General features: G+C 26.5%; 2 protein-coding genes across 3 annotated transcripts in view; one reads left to right on the top strand and one right to left on the bottom strand.

Moving 5' to 3' along the window:
- Positions 1-152: 152 nt before the first annotated feature.
- Positions 153-23,399, top strand: part of LOC114125316 (cAMP-dependent protein kinase type I regulatory subunit) — a 71,579-nt gene continuing 48,332 nt past the window's right edge. The window contains exon 1 of one of the 2 annotated variants that reach the window (XM_027988914.2): positions 153-572. In XM_027988914.2, coding sequence (XP_027844715.1) covers positions 408-572 — 165 coding nt within the window. In that variant the 5' untranslated portion in view covers positions 153-407. Of the gene's footprint in view, positions 573-15,423; positions 15,918-23,399 lie in introns of those variants that run through there. The other variant, XM_027988915.2, reaches the window with a different exon arrangement.
- On the bottom strand, positions 1,641-4,680 carry LOC114125318 (uncharacterized). The gene is made up of 3 exons (XM_027988918.2): positions 4,185-4,680; positions 3,853-4,101; positions 1,641-3,431 (listed from the first exon to the last, which is right to left on the bottom strand). The coding sequence occupies exons 1-3, from the start codon at positions 4,321-4,323 to the stop codon at positions 2,956-2,958; spliced, it is 864 nt and encodes a 287-aa protein (XP_027844719.1). The 5' UTR covers positions 4,324-4,680; the 3' UTR covers positions 1,641-2,955.

Genomic DNA, 23,399 nt, shown 5'->3' with positions numbered 1-23,399 from the left:
ACGTTGTAAGCACAACGCGCTCGTTATCATAGTACGGGGTTATATAAATTATTTGATAACCCTTTCCTAAACTAAATAGATAAATGTCAATCAGTTACAAATATTTAATATTCTAACATTGTGTCATTTAAACTAATTTTCATACTGATTTATTATATTTTTTTAAGCAATAGTAAAATACAAAAATTAAAAATTAGCTCATACTAAAATTAATATTATTAAGCGAAGGAACTTATATACTGGTTTATTTGTTTTTATCATTTGAAAGTTTCTATTGGATGTAATTTCTCAAGCAATATATTATTTAAATGCTACCATAAACTTAAAAATTGTGCACAAATTCCATCAATTAAACTGTTATTTAATGTTTGTTTAAACTGTGTTCATAATAAATAAACAACCTCAAGATGACATCCAACGTTTATGATGATTTAAATGTCGATGACTGTGAATTGTACGTTCAACGACATAACATTCAACAAATTTTAAAAGACTGTATTGTTCAGCTATGTATTGTAAAACCAGAAAGGCCTTTAACATTTTTTAGACAATACTTTCAAAAATTGGAAATGGTGAGTACACATATTAAATTATTATATTTTTACTTTATTAATTATGTCTAAGAGTAGGTACAAACCAATTTGAACTGTAACATATCAAAATATAAAATTAATGAATTATGGACATATTTTTGTGTATTATGAAAAATAAAAAATGATGATGTTACGTAATAAAATGTTTATAAAAATAAATAAGAATAACACATAAACAAAAATGATTTAACACCACTGTATGTAGACTTATCATGGGTTTAAATGTGTTTAATCTTCTGTTACACCTAGGTATGATGTGTATTATTTAAAGGTTTATTTTCGTTATAAATTATTCTGTTTGATGCTCAAATCTTGAGAAGGGATTTGGTTTTTTATTGTAAATTTTTAAAATAAATTGTTTTTTTTTATATTTGATCAAAAAATACTAGTTTGTGGAAAAAATATATAAAAAATCTTTTCATCTAATTATATAAATATGTTAAAGTGTACCTACTTCTAATGAATATAGTAATATTTTGAAATTAACAAACACAAATTATTTTTATTTAATTACATTGTTTGTAATAGTTTTATATAGATACATAAATTGTCTAGTTTTAAAGATCAATACAATATAGGTTGTCGAATACATTTTCTTAAAAACTAATATACAATTTGAAAACCATATACTTACAAATGATTGCAATAAAATTAAATTTATGAAGTTACATACCAACCACTGTTCTATTTGGTTATTAAATTATTTTAAATTTATTCGATATGCTAAACTAATGAGTTCAAATAATCAAATGATTTATTTGTACATTTTTTGTCATTTATAATATTTAATTTAAAATTGTCATACCTAATTGTATTAAACAGATAACAATATAACATGTATATTATTTGAATTATAAATGCTATTTTATTTTATTTTTTATAATTATTTTATTATCAAAATTAAACAGCTTTGTTTGGATATTACAATTCTATAAAATCATTACTTACCTTCAGAATCTATTAATTTCATCAATAAATTTATTCTACCAGAGATATTTGTCTATATGTATTTATAATAATAGGAATAAAAAAAAAAACAAAGATCAAATTAATATTGTTCATTTATTTGGTTTGGGGTCTTATAAAATATTGGTAGGTATTCCATTTAATTATATTAATACTTGTGAAAAAATATATCTTTGAAAAATATGTTTTAAACAAATTTAAATTTATAAAACTATACATTTAAAGTAGCATTGGTTTTGAAAATATTTTATAAAATATAGTTTCAATATATTACTAGTTACTATTATAAATTCGTCACAAGTAATTAATACATCTTATAATCTAATTTGGATCTTGAATTATAGTTTACATGTAAAAATAATAGTAGTTTTTGTAAAAATATAGTTAAAAAGTAAAAATGTATATAATATATAAAACGATGTAACCCATTTTACAATGAATAGTTGTTGGGTGTTTGGTATAATTAAGACCACCATAATTAATGTGGATTTGGTATCATCTTCCTTAGAATAATTAAAGTACCAATATAAAAAAACAACAACAAAAATGGATCCATACAATGCATAATTAGATGTATACAAAAAAAAAAAAATAATAATAAAAAAAAAAAAAATAAATACTGACAATAATATAATGTTATTCGGACAAAATGAATTCGTACATTAGTAATGGAGGCTTCTAATCTTAAAATCTAATAAAAAGGAATACTAAATTCTTAATTTCTAGATGTAGGTACAGAATAAATTTACCATTCTTTATTCATTTAAATTTATAACATATTATCTGCAATTCAATGTATAACATAATTTAGACACCTTAATAAAATATTAAGTTAAACAAAAACTTAATGTAATGCTCTATAGTTGTGTCGCCTATTTACTTAGCTTTGTACTATTTAATAAGGTTTATTTTTTGTTAACATTAAACATTATAATAATAATAATAATATAAACCAAGAGCCAATCCTAATTTTATGTTTTTTATACTATAAAAATATGTATAATAATAATAATAAACTTAAAACTTAAAATTTTGTATTTTTGTTTATTTGTTCTTGTACATAGATTTTAATAATATATAATTGTTTAACTTTAAAAAAATATATTGTCAGACAATACAACATTACTTATTTTATTAGGTATAACATCAAAATAAGTATTTAAAAACATAGAATAGTTAGAAAATATAGATATATTAACAACCCTAGTCAACTGACATTTATTAAACTAGTACAATATTATAAAAATTTACATTAAGTATAATCCCCTGAATTCAGAACAATATTGAATTGGATTTGTAATAAAGTAGTACCAGACTATTGATTTTAACAAGATACTAATCCAATCAATTACATTTAAAAATCATCAAGATATATTTTATTAAAAGTAATTTATACTCATTCAGATGGCTTTTGGTTAATGTACTCTGGTTTCCATAGCTGATTGCAAAAAAAGTTATTTACTAAATTTATGTCATTGCTAATAGCAGTCATCAACTGATCAGATACTTTCTTACTATCTTCTTTGTTAAAAAGTGCCATCAATGGCAAACAACCCTGTGCAAGATCCTTAGCTAAGGATACTTCTATTTGATTTTCCTCCTTTTCCATCATACGTTTCATGTGCTTTTGACGTGCTTTAATTATCAATAACTCTCTAACAGTTTTTAAACGTTTATCTGATAAACCAAACAGATTAAGAAATGCTTTTTGACAAACATCAACACAGTTATAACGACTTAATGACTTTCTGGATGTCTCGGTTGAATCACTTTCTAATGACTTGTCATTCTCTTCTTTGGAATCCAAAGACGCCACTGAAGATGTTTCATCAAAGTCTGATTCTTCATCTTTGTCAGAATCACAATTTATGTCTGTAAAATATGTTTAAATACATTACGTTAGTTTTTCAAACTTTATTACAATATATATGTAAATTAATAATAATGACTTATTTAGTAATTAATATTTGATAAATAAAAAAAAATTATTGAAGATTTTATAAAATTATATTGTGACACAGCAACTATAAAATTACTGATAAGTTTATAATATGTGAAAAATAGGTACATTTAAATACATTTATAAAATAAATAATACTCATAATTTTTGTTAATTTCATAAAAAAAATAGGTTTAGTTGATATAAATTAATTTGTTAGATCTAAGTATTATCTAGGTTGAACTACCAAATTACTTAATACATATATGTTATTTATTCTTCTTTATTCAAATATACCTACTAGGCTTATTTGTAAAGTATACTGTTTTTACAAAATTATTGTCTATAACTTACTTGACATAAAATCCTCCGATACGAAAGAAGGTATTCTGTACTTGCAATGAATCCTTCTTAATAGTTTACCATTAGCTGTGGTCTCTTTACTGAACAACCGATTGGCAACAGGTCGAGCTTCAATAAACTTCTGTAAAAATTTATTTTGAACATCTTCGCTATCCATTTCTATAAAAATTTTAAACAGCTCATCCTTGGATCGCTGTGGTACACGTTCTGAACATTTCTGGGGGCACTGGCACAGTGTGTCTGAAAATATAAATGAACCAATTAATATAAGTTTGAAAGTGAACATTCCGTTGATTATTAGAATATGTTCATCAATTACTTACCCGGTTGAGTTTTGATCTCTTTTAGTTTTTTTATGACGTTGGTCTGTTCTGGGCTCATGTCTGATGACATCTTTCTCTTATCACCAGGTGTCCCGATCACGTCGTCTGCAATGCTTTTTGATTCTACCGGATCTGCCATAGTGCTCTCGTATATTGTATATAGGTTTAATAAACACCTAATAACTATTACTTGTATTAATATTATTCAATCAATTACTAGATACTATATGTCCGTTTGCGCGAAGTCAGTAGAAATGTTTCAATTCCATAAGATCGACGCCCGGTCGTAAGGGGTTAGTCACGCCGTGTCTGTATGTGTGCGTTCGATGGTAATCCCAAATGTCTGGGAATTGTCGATAGCGGCAGCAACGGCTGTGGAAACCATACGAAATCTTTGCGGACGGTGCGAGGAGAGAAAAAACGGAAAGACTCCAAACGTGAACGTTCGCCAAATCAGTGTTATTGTTTTCGACCGTGGAAAGGTGGGAAGAAACACATGCCTCACCGAGATACATTGCTGCCAACCACGCGCGTATTTTACCCCAACCTCCCCGCCGATCAACCGTTTCACAGTGACCCAGTGAGACGCGCCCCGCCGCCGCTACCCTAGCAACAATGTTGCAACGTTAAGACGACAAAATTATACTATCATTCTTGTTATGTATAACGTCCGTGATGACTAACCCCCCGCGTTTTTTATCATGAGATGAACTCAACAACTATAAAAACAATATTGACATTCACTCCATTCGTTTTGTTGTTATTTCTTTCCCCCCCACCCCTACCCACATATAACACACAACGACCCGGGACTACGAGTTTTTACGGTTCAGTAACACCATTTCAATGTTAAATCAGAATATTTTTCGTCGTGGTCATCATAACATTCCGTTCACGAAGACCTGCACCAATTATAAAGTATACGTCCAAATAAACCATCTGTGCCGTGCGCTTTACGGTCGTGTATTTCGATCATTTACGACCTTATGCGTTCGTCCTGATAAATAAACGACTATATCCGATCATAAAAAAAAAACTACCCCTAATGTTGTAGGTTATAGCACTTAACGTGCCTATAGTGTATAATATTAAATAGGGGACAGGGGTCTCGTTGTTTCGGTTTTCTCCCTCCGATAGAATGCGGTCGTAGTAATATAGCGTTGGAATTAGAATAATCATAATTTTTAGGTTATCTCATAATATTCATATCGTATTACAGTATAACTCGTTATTCTGGTAGTTCTCTGGTTTTATAATATCTATCGGATAACTAGGATTTTACTGTTTATATAAATAATAATGGGTTAATGGGTATAAATGCCCGAATGTTCAATATCGAAGTTAAATTGACGCATGCTTACTCGACGCGCATGCTCGTCGTTTTTTTTTTATATCTACATACATATTATGTGTATAAAATTTGAACTTTGAAGTAATTAAACTATTCAATGTTCGTTATAATAATCAATTATTTTAATACTACACGAATTTGACCAGTCACATGTTATGTAATTCATTTATTTGGTAATTGGTATTATTGTTTTAATTGAAGCCATTAAATCAGTTACTTTCAACTACATTCAGCCTCGGATACATACTATATTAAATGGTTAAACTTCTAATCCGATTTCGATCTTTTGATAGGCCTCGCCATTCGATAGTCTCTGAACTACCAATAGGTATATTATAATAATAATATTTAGTTATTTTAATCAAATAACTAATTTTTCGATCTCAATGACTACCTATTCGTTTAGATAGTACCTACCTAAATTATTTACAATTTCAAATTTTAAGCTTCAATAACATTAAACCACTCGATTAGGTACTTCTCAATTATTTTAGTAAAAATATTCAAATATTACCGAATGTCAAGATGGTAAGCATGTCGATAGTTAGTACAATGGTACTCATCACATTATCAATAGCATTCCTCGTACACATTATTAAATCGACGGGTGTCTGAGGATAAGTTATTATTGTACGCGTGTGACTAAGCCTGTCGCAGCGTGTTATATCTAATCGCTTTAGAGTTCTCTGTGTTTAGTGAAACTTTTTTAAGATTTACGGTGAACTGTTAATGGACGTTTATTTTATAATATTATGTAATAATTAGGGAGGGGTTGGATCGATTCCCATTTTTATCATAGTATTCAACATCAAGTTAATTCAAATGGAAATCGATGATATTTTGATTATCGATTTTACATTTAATTAGAATCGGGAGTAAATATCGATGTCAAAGAGAATCTAATTCGATAAAATGAATTTCGCCTCCATGAAAATAATTTGAACCCATAATTGTTTTGTAATGGGTAATTAATAATTTAAATTAATTAAATGTGAATAAATGGCAACTGCTCAATAAATATAAATTATAGTATATAAAATAAAAATCGTATTACCTTTAGTAATAAATAATATTATATCATGAAGTGTACAGTAAATTATTTAAATATCAAACAATGCTACTCTTAAATAATTATGGACTGTCGAAAAACAAGAAGTATCAAAATTGGTAACTCAATATGTTGATGCAAAAATATTACAGGTAACTTCCGTTTAGAGCTACTAAATTTAATATAATATGGTTGTATTCTACAATATTTTGTTATTCTGAACTCTTATTATAAATACTTTAAATAGTACCTATATATTTTAATAAATTATAAATAATAGTTATCAATACGTATTTAAATTAAAATTATTTCTGTCATTTTACTGTATTGTGTACCCACCTACAACTATGTATAACTGTATAAGATACCATATTATTATAACATAATAATATTAGCCAAACATATTAAATTCAAATAAATTATTACAAGTATAGCTTTAGAATAATTAATAGATAGATAATATGTTCAGACAAGTACTCGGAATGTTATAATTACGGAACGGGAGGTTTGGAAAAAATGTATAAAATGGATACATCAATAATTAGCAAATAGTATTATATTTTTATGTTTTAATTTTTAATATAGTGTTGTTATTTTTTTATTGCATCCTGAAGTGCATTTTGTCTTTTTGGTGTATTACAAAAGTTGTAAATAGATTAGACTGTACCAAGGCAGTTTCTCACTTGGGGGATACTAAATTATGCGGCACTAACTGCTAGGTTGAAACTATAAGAAGCACAATTTAAGTAGAGAGCTAAATTATATTTTTCTCTGGTATAATATACTCCGTGAAATTCACCACTCATTATACTAGCCCTGTCATAACCTTATCTAAATAAATACGCCCAGTCAATTAACTAAAAAATAAAATTGTTTTAATGCAAACTGGTTAAAATAAGTATTATAAAATGTAATGCCATGTAGGTAATAGGTAGGTACTTATAAATTAGATGATATATGACCGAATAGCTTAATAAATTGTATGTTATTTTGATTATCAATAATAATGGAAATTAGAGAATAAGTTTAAAAAAACTTATGATTTACTAAAAAGTCTCTAAATTTATGTTTTTATTCCTGTGTATATTAAACGTAATGGAAACAGAACAAAAGCTTTCGTTCTGCGCCTGTGTTGATACCCACCATGTCCATATTAATAGTTACGTCCATATTATATTAAATAAATGCTCAAAAAATATTGGCTGAACTCTAAAAAAAATATTGTTTGATAGTTATTATGTTTATAAAAATATTTTTAAAGATAATGTTAGTTTGTTAGATAAGGAGTGTTATTGTGAAATTATGACGAAAGACAGGGCCTGATTAACCAATAGGTTAAGTATAGGCTACAGCCTAGGGCGCCAAAAAATATTTTTTTTTACGAATGTAGAACGTATAGGAGCGCCAAATCAACCCTATCCGACTAACTCTTTAATCAGGCCCTGACGAAAGAATGTTTTTACAATATTATTTCACTATGAATAAATTTAAATACGCCAATATTGAAGTGTCACAATATACTTATTGTTGGACTTTGGTTTCCATAGGCGTGCGCATGACTTAATTGTAGATGTTACTGAATATGATTCATTAATAAGTGCTAAAAAAAAAATCATTCATATATATTATTTTAATAAGAGCACTTTTTTTCAGTCTTGAAAATTTTTTTGATTGATACAAAAATTTAATTTATTTTATACAATACGTCAATACATATCATGCTTTGATTAAAAAAAATATATAGTCGGAAAAATGTTTCTAAAAGTTATGACAAAAAAAAAAATTAATACATTTAACGATATTAAAAGTAATTGTATGATAGCAATTCATAGAAAAAAATGTAGTCATAGGACTTAAAATCAATTTCAATTATAATACTATACACGTCTTGTCAATTGTAACTACTAAGTATTAACAGTACTAACTATAGTAAGTAAGAAAAAATAAAAATTGTAAGTGAAAACTAATTGTTTGCAGCCCGTAGGTGTTGCTATAGCACACCCTGCAACACCCTTGTGTCTTTCTATATTGGTTTCGATAAGTGATTAATTATTATCCAATTTAAAACTGAAAAAATATTGTCCTGTATATTTTGTTTAGTGTATAAACAGGTTTTTTTCTTTTTACTCATTTATAGTAATAATATTTCTGTAAAACCTCTCTATAACGAAGCCTTTATTAAACGGAATCCTTTTTATACCTAACGAAAAATGTCAATAGTTCCTGTTTAAATAATATAATATGTGATTCTACCTCCCCATAACAGAAAATACTTTATAGCAGAAAAAATGTTGGTCCCAAGCGATTCCGCTATAGAAAGGTTTTACTGTATATAGTTAACTGGGAAAAAACATTAAAAATCTTCATTTTTGAAATTTTGTGAGACAAATTTTAGAATGGCGACCATTGCCTGATTTAGACACCGTAAGAGTAACATATACTTAAAAAAAGCTGTATATTATAGTTTGCTTATTTAAATTTACTTAATAATTAACATAAAACAGATCGGTATACATTTTAGAAAATAATTGTTATTTTAATTTTTTTAATATTCTTATGACCTAATCAACAACTACTAGTCATTATATATATTATATATATTAAATTATATTATGTATAACATACTACATTATAAAATTATTCAATACATCCTATAGATAAGATTTTAAATTGTATTACTTATTAGAAAAAAAGTGATAACTTGCATAATATAATTTACGATCAATTTAATTTTAATTCTTGCTAATATATAATAAATTCCACTTTAAGAAAATGTATATATTTTTTTTAAATAATGCTATCATAAAATGTTCTTGCCCTTTTTCCATTTACAATACTGTTCAATTAATAATATTGACGCGAATACTTAATTTACACACTATTAACTGTCATGTCGTATCTATCAGCATTTTTTCAAGTGCGTATGCATGTACCGATTTATATTAATAGTACTAGCAATGTTTTCCATAAACCTGGTTTTATTTAGTAATATTTTGTCATTATGAATTATTTATTATATTGATTATTCATAATAAAAAACGCGTTAAAACACTTAAATATATATTTAAATTATCAGTAGTCTTTTTTAATTTGATTTAAAGTTTAACTTTAAATGATCATTCAACACGAAAATTAAATCTCTACAGTTAACAAAATTTAATTTTTAAGTTTAGTCTATCGCGTTAAAACTTTATTGGGCTGTAAAATGTTGCACCTATTGAAAGTATATCGTTTTCAAAGCTTATATCATTACAAACTTCTATCTAAAAGTTTTGCTTCTGTTTAAATTATACGGCGAAGTAATATTTTGTGTAATGTTTGACGAAAGTGTAAATTATGTTTATAATTTTCAAGGCGTAAACTTTTCTATTTATAACTTTAATCATATATGATAGACCTCATATTAAATCCTATTATTTCTATCATGGTGAAAAATGTCTTCGACTTTTTGTTCTCAATTTTTATTTTTATACTCAACGACTTGTCTGCAATTCTTACTTTTTATCACAGTTAATGAAATAACCAAACTCTATAGATACTACTAACTATTTAAAAAATGATTGCAATATCACCAGAATCTGCAAATTTCTGCTATTATATAATTTATTATCGAATGAGCAATAAACAATAGTATCATAGAAGATCTTGTCACTCTTTAATTCAAAAATTGTATAAAGTCAATCTGACCAGATTTATTGGCCAGACTGACCCAACTGAAAAATATTTTCGGCCGATAAATTCAAACATGTTAGAACGGTTGAAATCGAATTTCGGATCGGGTCATCGGTTCGGTATTATAGTGTATGCTCTTATACAAAATCAATTAATATTTTGTTTTTTCTCGATTCGATCGGTTCGGATCTAGTTAATGTGTGGCTTTAAGAGAGCCTGTCTTATAGTTCAAAATTAAAAAGTAGTTGTACCTAAATAATTACTTATATAAAAAAATATATACATTTTTTACTTTACTTCAACAAATTAATATTTCGCTTAACAATAATATTTATAATACCTAAAGTTATTATAGTCATCGCTCATCAGTTGTTTGTTATCAATTAATCATTTATTTTCTTATTATGATTTTAATTTAAACAATTAAAATAACGTTGTGTGTAATGCACGTAATGACTATCAAATATATCTAATAACTGTTGAATGTAAATTAAATTATAAAAGAACTTGGTTGATAACTTAGCTAGATACTGCATTTAATATCTAACTTTGTATTTAAATATTTATTTACAAATACCTTCAATAAAAAAATAAATCTAATATTATATTATACTATGTCACTGTATCAGTATAATATTTTACTATACCTATTGTACCTATTGTATTTGTAAGAGTTATCAAAATACTACATTATATCGTATATGTATTATGTATAATATATATTATCTAATCTATATTATTATGATTGAAATAAGTTCATTATATTGTGTACGATAATAAAATATTGTATAATTATATAATACCATAAAACAACTCAAAAATCTACAACCTACCCTAGCTAAGAGATTCAATTAATTAATATTATACTTTTAATTCGTAATTAATTTACAAAGATAAAAAAATAGTATCTATTATTTTTTATTATTATATTATATTGTTTAGCAGTGATAAATCGTTAAATTTTAAAAATTTCTAATCGGAGCTTGAGTTACTAATGTTAAATGCTTTGTACTTTTCTGTGGTCATTGGTTTATCAGTGCTACAATAAACAAAATACTAGAAAATATTGTTTATTTCGGTTAATAAATAGTAAAATGCTACGACGCTATGCCATTTGTTGTGTTTTATATGTTACCTAGTTTAACGATGTCCATTCTAATTTAATGTTTGTTATTATTATTATTATTATTATTTTAATAGTACAATATACAATGACTACAAACTTTAAGAACTTATGTAATAATTATAGTTATAAGGTAGAAAACGGGGGAACACTACGGCATGCTTATATAATTGTATTTACTAATTACTGTAATTAATACATTCAGAATATATTAAGTAACGTTCTATCCTCAAATGCTCTACTAGTAAACCAGGCCATAGTTGTATTCGAGTTCAATTATAAATTGTACAATTTTATTTATCAGTTAATATGTAATAGTCAGATGCCAGAACATCGTATATAGACTATAGTGGCATCACTACAAATATACTATCATATACGATATACCTACTAGAACAAGGAAATTATTGTTTTATTTTAAGATTCCATCGATACTTTATCAATATATAATAATTTTGTCTGTTTTTTTTTAACTTCATGGAGACTTCCTGGTATACAATTTAATTTTCAATATTCTTCGAATATTAATCTGTCATATTTTTGAAAAGAAATAACAGACTATTTTTTCGCTAAAAATATAACAATATTTTGTTTGAAGGTTGTTGTGTCCACTCTACCATATGATCTGCTCTTCTCCATATACATAATACATATATTATACATAGGTACTATTATATAAGTAGGTACTTGTCAAGTTTTCAGTTCAGTTCTTTTCTCTCAAGCAGTGACTGTATAATGTACTTATATATACATAAATATGCCTCAAACAGTTCTTCCATACATCTACCCCATGCTCGTGGTGTGTGTATACTATTATAATATTGTATATATAAACATACAGCGTTTCGTTAAAGTTCAGTAAACCTAAATTCACTTAAACTTTAACTTTACTGTGGACATTACATTGGCTGACATTGAATTGAGTCTTGCAAATACTTTTGGGTTATCAGAGTTGGGTCGTCCCTTCAGCCTATTACCGTTACCCAGGAGACACCTAGTGGAGGTTGGCAGGTTAGTCTCCAATAATGTTTGTGATTGCTTACATTGTTTTTAATAATAACAATAATTATTATTATATTACTATTATACTATAATATAATAAATAATATAAGTATAAATATAAAAATAAAAATAAATAATGTTAATAATTATATAGTGACTGGTAAAAACTTAAATGACGATACAGAGTCAAACCTGCAAATTTGCTTATTTATATATTTGTTTGTCTGCTCTTGTAAAAAAATTTATTTTTCTATTGTTTCTTTACATGGTATTTTTGTTTTGCTACTTAATTTTATATAATGTGTATCAGTCCAATATATTCCTTGAAGAGTGTCCACAAGAATAAAAATATTTGGATGAACCGAATGAAAAAAGACATTTAAATTTGAGTGAAAACTTTCACAACTAATAGTAGTCCGATTAGTGGTTGCTGAAAAATCACCCCAAACATTGGAGGGGAACTGTGCAACATCATTGTCAACGTAATTATTTAAAATATAATCTATAAAACTGTCGATTTTTTCGTGGTCACGTGGTTATATCGCCATCAAATCTTATATTTCTTAGACAGACCTAACTTCTGAATTGTACTCTGCTAGCTTTGGCCCAAATGGAATCGACACCTTTTAATTCTAACATCAGTCCAGACTTGTATGTATAATTGCATCGTTGTGTATATATTACGTTATTGTATATTAGCGATATTACACTATAATATGATGTACAAAGTTCAAGGTCGCCACCGGTAGGACTCAATTCAAAGATATTAAGATAATAAGCTGGACTCAATTCAATATCACCGATTAAATTATACATATGGTGTTATCAAGTGTAGTGATAATACACAACGTTTAATGATTAACTATATAGGTACTTATTATACATATATTGTATACCATCAAATCTTATCATTTATTATTTACATTTTCATCTTCGGCGTATATTATTGTCAAAGCTGGAGCCAGGAAAATATTTTTATTATACTTATTTTTTTTTTTTTTGGGGGGGGGGGGGGGTCAGAGTTTAAATATGTTATATTAATATATTATGTAATAAAATATAAAATTATAATAATAAAATATTATAATTTTGGCGGGGGGAGGTCTGAACCCTAACTCCCTACCCTAGCGACGACCTTGGTTATCGTAAGTGAATCTTTTTTCTTACTTTTAACTTAAAACTTCCTAATATTCTTGAAATGCAGTCATGATACAATTTACCTATATCTTCAACTATATATAACTTAATCTTGGTGGTGTAAAAATGATAAAACATTCATATTCATGTTGCAAAATATACAGGCAATTTATGTCGTTACTCGTTACAGTTCGGAGTATGCATTTATTAGTGCGTTTCAGTTTCCTCCAGTTTTGCCCATTCTCGTCATCGATCGGTCGCTGTTGCTTTCTATTTATTATTTTAGTTAGTACACAGTGGATTTTATAACAATATGAGAACGTTTAGCTGAACAATTGTCATTATTTGTTCATAGTGAACAATTTATAATATTTTACTTTTATTTTATTAATTGCCACAATAAGAACGCTCCTAAAATTATAAGCGACGAAATTTGAATCTTCTAACATACTTCGTTGAGATGTTCAAATAATGCTCTGTAAAACGCAACGGCACATATCCATGTATACCGCTTTTTGTATTCAAATTTAAGACTTTTCAGACTGAATTTGTGTCCGTGATTTGTGTATATTATACATGCGTACATGTTTAAATGCATAGCGCAACCCTCCCCTGCGTATTCATACGTGTGTAAACGTTTTGTACGTTATAAGTTTATAATGTATATAAATATAATTATTATTGCTATAAGTACTTAATTCGGTAATTTCGATAACGTATAATTGGACGAGATATCATAATCATCCGCAAAGACTTGCAGCTATGGATTCGCGATGAATTATATTATACGATCGGCTAATAAAAATATCGCTGGCTCTACCGCGGGCGTTTATGACGCGCGTGATACAGCGGTTGTCCGTCTGGTAGCGCGGCAGCGGTGGCAGAACTTTCGCGTTCACAGCGCCAAAGGGGGCGTCGTCGTATATAAAGTTCCCCCACTACCGTTGCGCCTCCCCTACCAATACTACTTTTACGTGCGTATATGTACTTATATATTTATTATATACATATATATATATATATATATATATATGTACACATACAGAGTGATTCAATTCACTAAGTATGCTCACTTATTTTTCTTTAATATTACAGTTATTTAAAATCTGATTTTTGGAATTTTTAAATATACTTTGAAATCATTTTTTTTAATTTTTGTACTACTTGTTTAATAAGTATTTCACGGAGTTACGAGTTTCTGTTCTTTAAATGAAAAACTCCTGTATGTATTTGTAAATTATTTAGTAGAATTTTATACAAATATTGGCGTATTTAAATCAAAATTCAAATTATAGTAATTTTTGATTCATATAATTTTGTATTCTATGGACAATAGGTTCATGATGGCGGGTTTGGAAGACATGAGAACTATAATGGTTGAACATTTTAGTAATTAATATTAATCGATCAAAATTTTTTAATTTTAAAAATTATTTAGTGTAATAAACAATGCACCTAATATTATACCTATTTTATATTATATTTTTTAAATATTTTTAAGAACTTTTCCTTGTATAAATATTTTAATAATTAAAAATATATTTTTTAGAATTTTCAATAAAAAGTACATGAACATCAAATTTAAAAAAAAAAAAATGTATCCATTAAATAATTTAGATTAAAAAAGACCCCCCTTCCGGTCTTGTTTGAAAAAAAAAAGAAGTTGTGTTATCAAAGGATTTTCCTTAAGTAGGTAATACTAAGTACAGTTTCAAGAATTTAAAAATTTGGTTTTTAATATTTATATTCAAATATTTTAAAAGTCAGAATTTGAGTAAATACATTAAAAAAACGAGGATTAGCATGCTTAGTGAATCACCCTGTATACCTAGTTGAGCATCCGAGGACTCGCGCGCCGCCGCCACTGCTTTTACGCTCTCCTCACGGCGGCGTTACTGTCGTTTGTACCGTTTGGCCGCCCGCACAGTCGCCTCTATAGTATAGATACGCTGTCGCCGCCGACGTCGGTGTCTCGTGTCGTGTGCCGTGTTTACACGCTGTCTCATCGTATGTTATATTATTATAATATACCGCTGTCCGCTATATTATAGTAACGATAGTAATATTTAAAATAAATTACGACGGTTGTAGTACTATACGGGGCTTTTTCTTTTTTAATTTCAAATGTTTTTCTCGCGATTCCAATTTTAATAAATAGAAAAAACGTTAAAAAAAAAAAATAAAATACAAACAACCACAACGGTCAACGATACATTACGCGATATCGTCGTCGTTTTGAAAACGAAACGATAAAAAATCGTTTTATCCTATATAGTTTTGGATTTTTCAAACCATAATATTATATTATATTCAGAGGGAAAAAAATCAAAATATACCGTCTGATTCGTCGTTTTATGACATCGTTGCGAATTCCCACATAAAACCATGTCGGCCACCAAGGTATACTATTTGAACGATTTTTTTCTACTTTATAGTTTTTAAGGTTACACGAATACCTAAAGTGTAAATATATATTATACCGCTTATCCTAGTATAAAATATGTATAATATTATATACATAGTCTAAAATTTGCTAAACATGCCAAATATAATGTGTTATTGAATGTGAGTAATTTATGCGTTTCATCGTGATAATAGTTCATAAAACACCTATGTATTATTGATACGCTATATAAGTATAGTAATTTCATTATTACACCAGATTTAAGATGAGAAAAAAAACAATTTTTCTAATTTGTTAATCGTGTGAAATTTACAAGAAACAGGGGTAGATATTGCTTTGAAAAAAAGGGGGAAAGATGAAAACCTATATACCACTTATTAAATAAATTAAATTAGGACTTCCATTAAGTTTATCCTAGTTTTAAATAAAATATAAGCTACTGGAAAATTTGGTTTTGTATATTATATACGAGTTCTTATTACCTATATTTGTATGTGTGTGTTTAGTATATAATTTGTGTCGTAAAAATACGTGCTTATGTGTGTGTGTGTGTGTGTGTGCCAAAGATATAATATAATGTCTTGGTGGGGAAAAAAACTGGTTTAAACTCATATGCGCTTTATGGTCGTCAGGTTATACGTATATATGGTATAAAAGTATTCTTAGCTACTATAATATCTAGGTACTATTTCTATGTAGGTATAGAAAGCAAACCGATGACATTACAAAATAAAAAATAACAATTATTTCAAACGATCAATTCATAATACCTAATAAATTATGTGGTTTTGTTTGAACAGATTACCTTTGTCAAATTAATACCCTTTGAATTTAACTGTTCGTAGACAGCTATGAATAATGAATATTTAGTTTAGGAAAAAAAAATGTATGTATATTAGTTTTTGATAAAGGTTATTTGGATGTGAGAGTATTAGATGTATAAATGTGTACACTCATATAGTATTTCTATAGATACGGACTAATTTTAATTTTAAAAACCTTTTTTAAAACATTTAAGTTTTTTAAACTAGATACATATGAAATAATATCTTTGTTTAATGTAATAAACATTGTATTACCTATATAAATTTATAATTTTTCACTCTTCACTAAATTAAGAACTTTGTGTTTAATATTATAATGTAAAAGATGAATCTTTATGAAATTTCATATCTTTATGTAATGTGAGACATTTTATGTATTTTTCGTAATAAATTAGACAAAGGTATTCATTTATTTTATTTTATACATAATATACAATTCAAAGTTGCAATTAATTGCATGTACTCATTGATCCAATTGAAAATTTAATTTTTCAATAGAGCCGACAAGTTCGAAATAGTAACGCAAATTTTGTGAGTAAATGTTTAACGTTGTGAAATGTCTGTACCACTGAACTTCATAAATTATTTAAATATATATATATATATATATTATAAAATAAATCCAATTTTATAGGTATGGTCAAATGGTTTTCATTTCCAATCCTAAGGAAGATTTGATGGGAACAAAATAGAATTTTGATGTCCGATTTGTTTGTCTAGGTCTTTTACGTCGGATAGTATATGGTTAAATGTTTGTACGTTTAATTCGTTAAATTGGCATTTTTTTTCCTCGATTCATAGCTTAAATATTATCTTTTCTACAATTTAAAAACTTAAATGTAAATAATATATTTTTTTTATGTGTTGGACATTTTCTCATCAGATGCCAATTTTATTAATAGGTACCTACATTCTTTTTTTTTGAAATATGTACTTTTAGTTGTTATAGTCATCGCTTATACTCACAATTCATTATATACATATATATTTAATTTTTTGTATTTTGGATATATTTAATTGGATTTTATTGGTTTTATTATGTTATTTTACTATACTGTTTGCTGATAATATTATAATTTCATTCGTCTTTTGACATTTCTAATCATTAATTTCTTAAATAGCCTTATTAATTATTAGTAACTTAGTAACTAGTTATTTACTTGGTTTCTTAGATAATTCTATGGGTAGTAAATACGACATTTTGTTACTCGTTTATTATGTTTTCTTATACAAATAGATTTAATTTTATTAAAACAATTTTAATATTTTTTGTAAATGACGTTTCTATAATATTTTATATTTATATGTTTAAATTGTGTAAATTATTCTTAAAATATGTTTTAACAAAAATTGATTTAATTCATTTTTTAAACTTATAAAATGATACTTAAAGTTGTAAAAAAGTTTTAATAGTTTATTATAAAGATAATGGTAAATTAAATTATGAGTTTGAATTTAAATGAAGATAGTTGTAGAATTCGTCTGTATAAAAATTGCATTGTTATACAAATAGTGCTTTAAAATTAAATAGCACAATGAAAAGTCAGAAACAATATTGATAATTAATAGAATTATGTATTGTTATACAATTTCAGAGTAGAAATTACTCATGTTAATGATCTTAATACGTGTATTTCTTTTTTATCACACATTTAATTTTTAACAGTAAAATAAATAATTATAAATACCTCTTTCAGATATTATTAAATAGTACCTATTAATGAGTTTTATATTTATTTAATGTCATATGTATAATATTTTGGTGTGTTAAAAATATTTAAACACAGATTTTTTTATTAATTGTTTTCATATATTTAATAATATTGATAAAAAAAAAAAAAAACAAGATAAGTATTAGTTATTCGTTTATTCGTATATTTTGTATATTATAAGAAACATTGAGTTAAATTAATGCAAAAATCCTACTTAATATAAATTTTCATAATGGTTAAATATGTATAATATACCATCGGGTAAAGGTGTTTTTAAATCAAACTTCATTTTCTAAAATGACCCTAGTCAAAGAAGCTATTGCAATTTAAAAGCTGTCACTCAAAAACTGTATTACACTTTCTATATTGGTTTTGTACTTTATACTTATTCAAAATCAACTCTGAAACATTAACATCACACCTTTAAATCGTGTTATGTCATAACTAATACAATTGTTGGATATATGTTGTGATATTTACTGTAACAATGTTTGTTGTGTTTTATTTCAATATCATTGATTTTTGACAGTAAGTATAGGTACACACATTTATTTTGTGGTTGATTCCCGGGTTCTGAAAGGTGTGCTTTAGCCTTATTACATTAAATGTGTTAATCGACTGAAACAAATAAAACTAGACAATTTGATTGGTTTCAAATTAAATACTGTAATTGTCTCTACATACTGTAATAGGATTTTATTAGTTTCTATATTATTTGTTCTATAAAATGTACTCTAATTTTTTGATCAATATTTTCTTTTCTTTGACATAAATGTTAACTTTTGATTGTATTTTTTATTATTTTGTCTAAATTATAATATTTTTTTATTTGCGAGAATTCTTATATAATTTAACATAATATATATTCCGTCTATATATTAATGAAATGTACAATCTTATGCAGATGTGTATAAAGTAGCTCTGTATATTATTTTAATACTTTCTAACCTTGTATATTTTCTGTTTTTTTTTTTTTTATTATTGTGTCTTAAATGTAATATTTATTCAAATATCGTCGATTTTAAGAATTTGTACCATTAAGTAACTGATGAATACACAATATTAAATTGTACATAATTCTCCGCATTAGGTTATTATACGGTTGAAAATTAAATAGTCTTGGTTTTTTTTTATTATTATTATGAATTATTTTATTTAGGTTTTCTACACAATATATTAAATATATAGTGTATTTTAAATCTATTATATTCGTTAATTAATAGTTTTTTTTTGTTTATCTGATAAAATAAATATTTTGAGTAAAAATTAACAAGAACATGTATTAACATAATAAATGACTAAAGTAATTTGCAACATAATATCAAACGTATAATATGTCAAATAAATAACAACTTTTGCAATGATGATTGTGTACACGTTCAAATATTTCCTCGAATCACAACCATTCATCAAACTATCAAAAACAATGTCCCTCAATCATTTATTTTCAATATCGAATTTTTCAATTTTATAAATATGTATGTATTTACGTAGACTATTTAAAATCTTACCGTACAGACGTTGCGAGAATGAAGCGTGAAAAAAGTGCACTTGCCTCTCTTTGATTTTTCAATAAAAAAAAATACTTTATTTTACATAATAATCAACCAACTACTTATTTCTTAAATATTAACTGTAAACGAATAGGTTATTTATCATATAATTTGAAAAAATATTCCCGAGTATTTAAGCGTTATTTAGAAATAAAGATTTCCTGACAAATATCCTGGCGGCATCAATGTCGAACCGTGTCGTTAATTTGGTAAAATATGCCTATGACACTAAATAGTATTAGTTGCGCTGTTAGACGACACAACGTAACGACCAATAACAAATAATAGCAAATAATAGGTTGTTCTAATAAACAAATCACAATTTAATTATTATTATGTATTGTAATTATTATAATAATTACTACCTCGACGTTCAAAACGTTTTAAAATAAATCCAGCATTGTAGAAATTATCATTTTGAAAGTACTATAGAAATGTGTTTCAAATTCTGAAAAAAATACAGTTAAGAGTGATTAATGTAGAATCTGTTTTATTCTACTTGGTTAGGTAGTTGCGTATTATATTTTGCAAAGAATGAAAAAGCCGCTGCCGCTGTCGAATTATTTCTACGCCTTTGAATCGAATATCCGTGTTGTAAGTCGTTTATCAATCTTGTAGAGCTCACGTCAATATTACAGTGACCCTATAGCTAGAAAATATTTTCTTCTCATCGTCATCGGAATGACATTGGTCTGTAATAGTTGTGATATTGCGCAACGACTTTCTTTTTATATCATCATTTTTTTGGTGACGTTATTTAATACACTGTTCATCGCGTTTTACTGAGTATCCCAATAGTTACCGGAATGCCGCCCACGAAAGCCTACTCTATTATATACTCAGTAACGCGTTAGAAAAGTGGCTAGCCAAGTTCCCATCCTCGCCTGTGTAATATCCATGTCTACTTGTATATGGTGCATAGCTATCATGAGATCCTTTTTGTAAAATACTCGCCGTTATAATACTAATTACAATGCATTTTAGCTGGTAAATTGGTCATCGAATACATAGAAAATTAAAGCCATGTTTACGTGCTTGGCCACTGTAATAAAAACCGCCAAATTTATAATTTTATTCAAAAACTAATTTTTATAATTTTTTTTTTATGATGTGGACAAGATGATTTCATACACAAAATACTTCCTGAAAATGGGATGAAAACATATGTAGAGTGTAATAGAATTAGATAATAATTGTAATTAACTAATTATATATTATTTTTTGTTCTTATCAATATAATATTTTTTTCTGTGTGTACAATTAACAATAATCATATTATATTTATTAAATACACACATAAAAAAAAAAACAATAAGAATATAAGTTATTATATTGTATTATAGTAAGTTTTTATTATTAAATATTTCAGATATTTTTGTTACTCTATGTACATTACGCGCCACTAATTTTAGTTCATTTAATCCAAATTACCACATATAATGTGTTTTGCCAAAGTTCACCCGTCTTATTCTTACCTTAATCTTAACTAGTTTTGTTTTAATTTTACAAACTTGTGACCTGCATGTATTATAATATACGTATATACTTATTACTGCACTTTAGGTCTAAACCGTTTTCAATAAAATAAATAAATATATATGTTTTTACACTAGTGTCCACTGTCGAAATATAACATGCGTTGTTAACAAGCTGGGGTACAGTAGTATTCCGTTGTTAGATCCTCACCGCTGCCGAGTCGTCAAAATTTTGTTTGTGTTTAGAAATTCGGAAAATCTATATAAGTTGGAAAATTTTTTTCCCCGGTACACAACAAAACGCATAAATCCTATTCTTGTGTAGGCGAGAAAAATGACGCACACATTTGTATATTATATTTAAATGACATTTTGAACAGCGTTTTGTCGTAAATATTGTGGGCGATGAGGTATCGTAAATCAAAGATTTAGCTGCTTGTGTTTGCACGTGAAATTCCCGCTCTACACCCGCGCACCGGTCAGGTCATACCATTTGTGTAATCATGTATTTTTTTAATCGCACTCACCAAAAATGACGTATACAACATTCATAGTATAATTATATATATTTAACTTACTTATTTAACTAATTATAAGGTATCACCGATTCGTTAAATAAGTGACAATATTTCAAAGTAATACTATAAAAACAATTTAAAAAAAAAATTAACATCATACGATGACAAGAACATGATCCAAATACGTCACTTTTCCATTAGCGCCTGTCCACTTAGGAGTTAGGTCATAGACAAAATTTAACATCCACCATTGCTGGACAATGTTTTTTATTTCTATATCGAATTTCCATGTCAATCAAATGGGCATTACGATAGATTAAAATGTTTTATTAATTACAATGATATTTTATATAGACAAAATTATTAAAACGAAATATTACTTAAGATAAAATCAACGTTATTAGAACTCAATATAGGTTTTTTGCACCACTAATATATTTAGCAATAACCATTTTAGTAATTGATTTGTTAAACACTTCTTTTTAAAAATATTAAAGAATAATAAATATTGTAGAACCCATTTTTTTTTAATACATATAATATATAATTAATATACTAGTTTTAGACATATTATACTTATTATATAATTAACAACAGTTAAAATTTCTATTATATCATCATCACACATTAGGTATTATGTTAAAGTTAAACATACATTTTTTTTCGTACAAAATATATACTTAATGTAATTTGTTTGAAATATGTACAATATGTATTCATCAAATTTAAAAAATATTGTTGTAAAATAATGTTTTAAAAGTACTTACCTAGGAAATTGTTTAGACAAAAGTAAACAGAATGAGAAAAAAAAATCGTTTTATGAGCGGGAAATTCTACTAATCTACCTACCTATTATATTTATACACTATAGCTACGTGGTTATAGGGTTAAAAATAAAATTGACCCTTTGGACGGAGTAATTTTTTAACAGCAATGGATGTATAACGTATCTAATATTTTAAACCATAAACTCAACCATACATACTCTTATTTTTTTAACGTAGTGACCTTATATATTTCAAAATAACCCTTGGAATGATTAATTTAATAATCCGATGAAAAATGAAAAAAATTATTTAGATATCATATTATGTGCATTTAATGCCGCTTTGCGTTTACAGCCGTTAGATTATCCTAAATTAATAAAAAAAAACTCACCAACGTATGTTTAATATTATGTATGATTATTTGAGTAAAATAGGTACTATTTAGCAGCTCCATTTGGCATCGGTACAAATGTTCTATACTTTTATTTTATGTTATATTAAATTTACAATTTACGTACATTTCAATTTACTATAAACCAATAAGTATATACTCATTATACTCGCATTACTTATATTAAAAGATCCAAACATTTTCTCGCGTTTTGTCGTGTTTATATTATGAATTATTC

Source organism: Aphis gossypii, chromosome 1 (assembly GCF_020184175.1).
Source record: "Aphis gossypii isolate Hap1 chromosome 1, ASM2018417v2, whole genome shotgun sequence".
Lineage (NCBI taxonomy): Eukaryota > Metazoa > Arthropoda > Insecta > Hemiptera > Aphididae > Aphis > Aphis gossypii.
This window is presented reverse-complemented; position numbering and strand designations above follow the sequence as displayed.

Coding starts and splice junctions, on each gene's coding strand:
- LOC114125318 (XM_027988918.2), bottom strand. CDS start 4,323: ATGGCAGATCCGGTAGAATCAAAAAGCATTGCAGACGACGTGATCGGG. Junction 4,102..4,184: donor AGAGATCAAAACTCAACCGG/GTAAGTAATTGA, acceptor TTATATTTTCAG/ACACACTGTGCCAGTGCCCC. Junction 3,432..3,852: donor ATCGGAGGATTTTATGTCAA/GTAAGTTATAGA, acceptor CATATTTTACAG/ACATAAATTGTGATTCTGAC.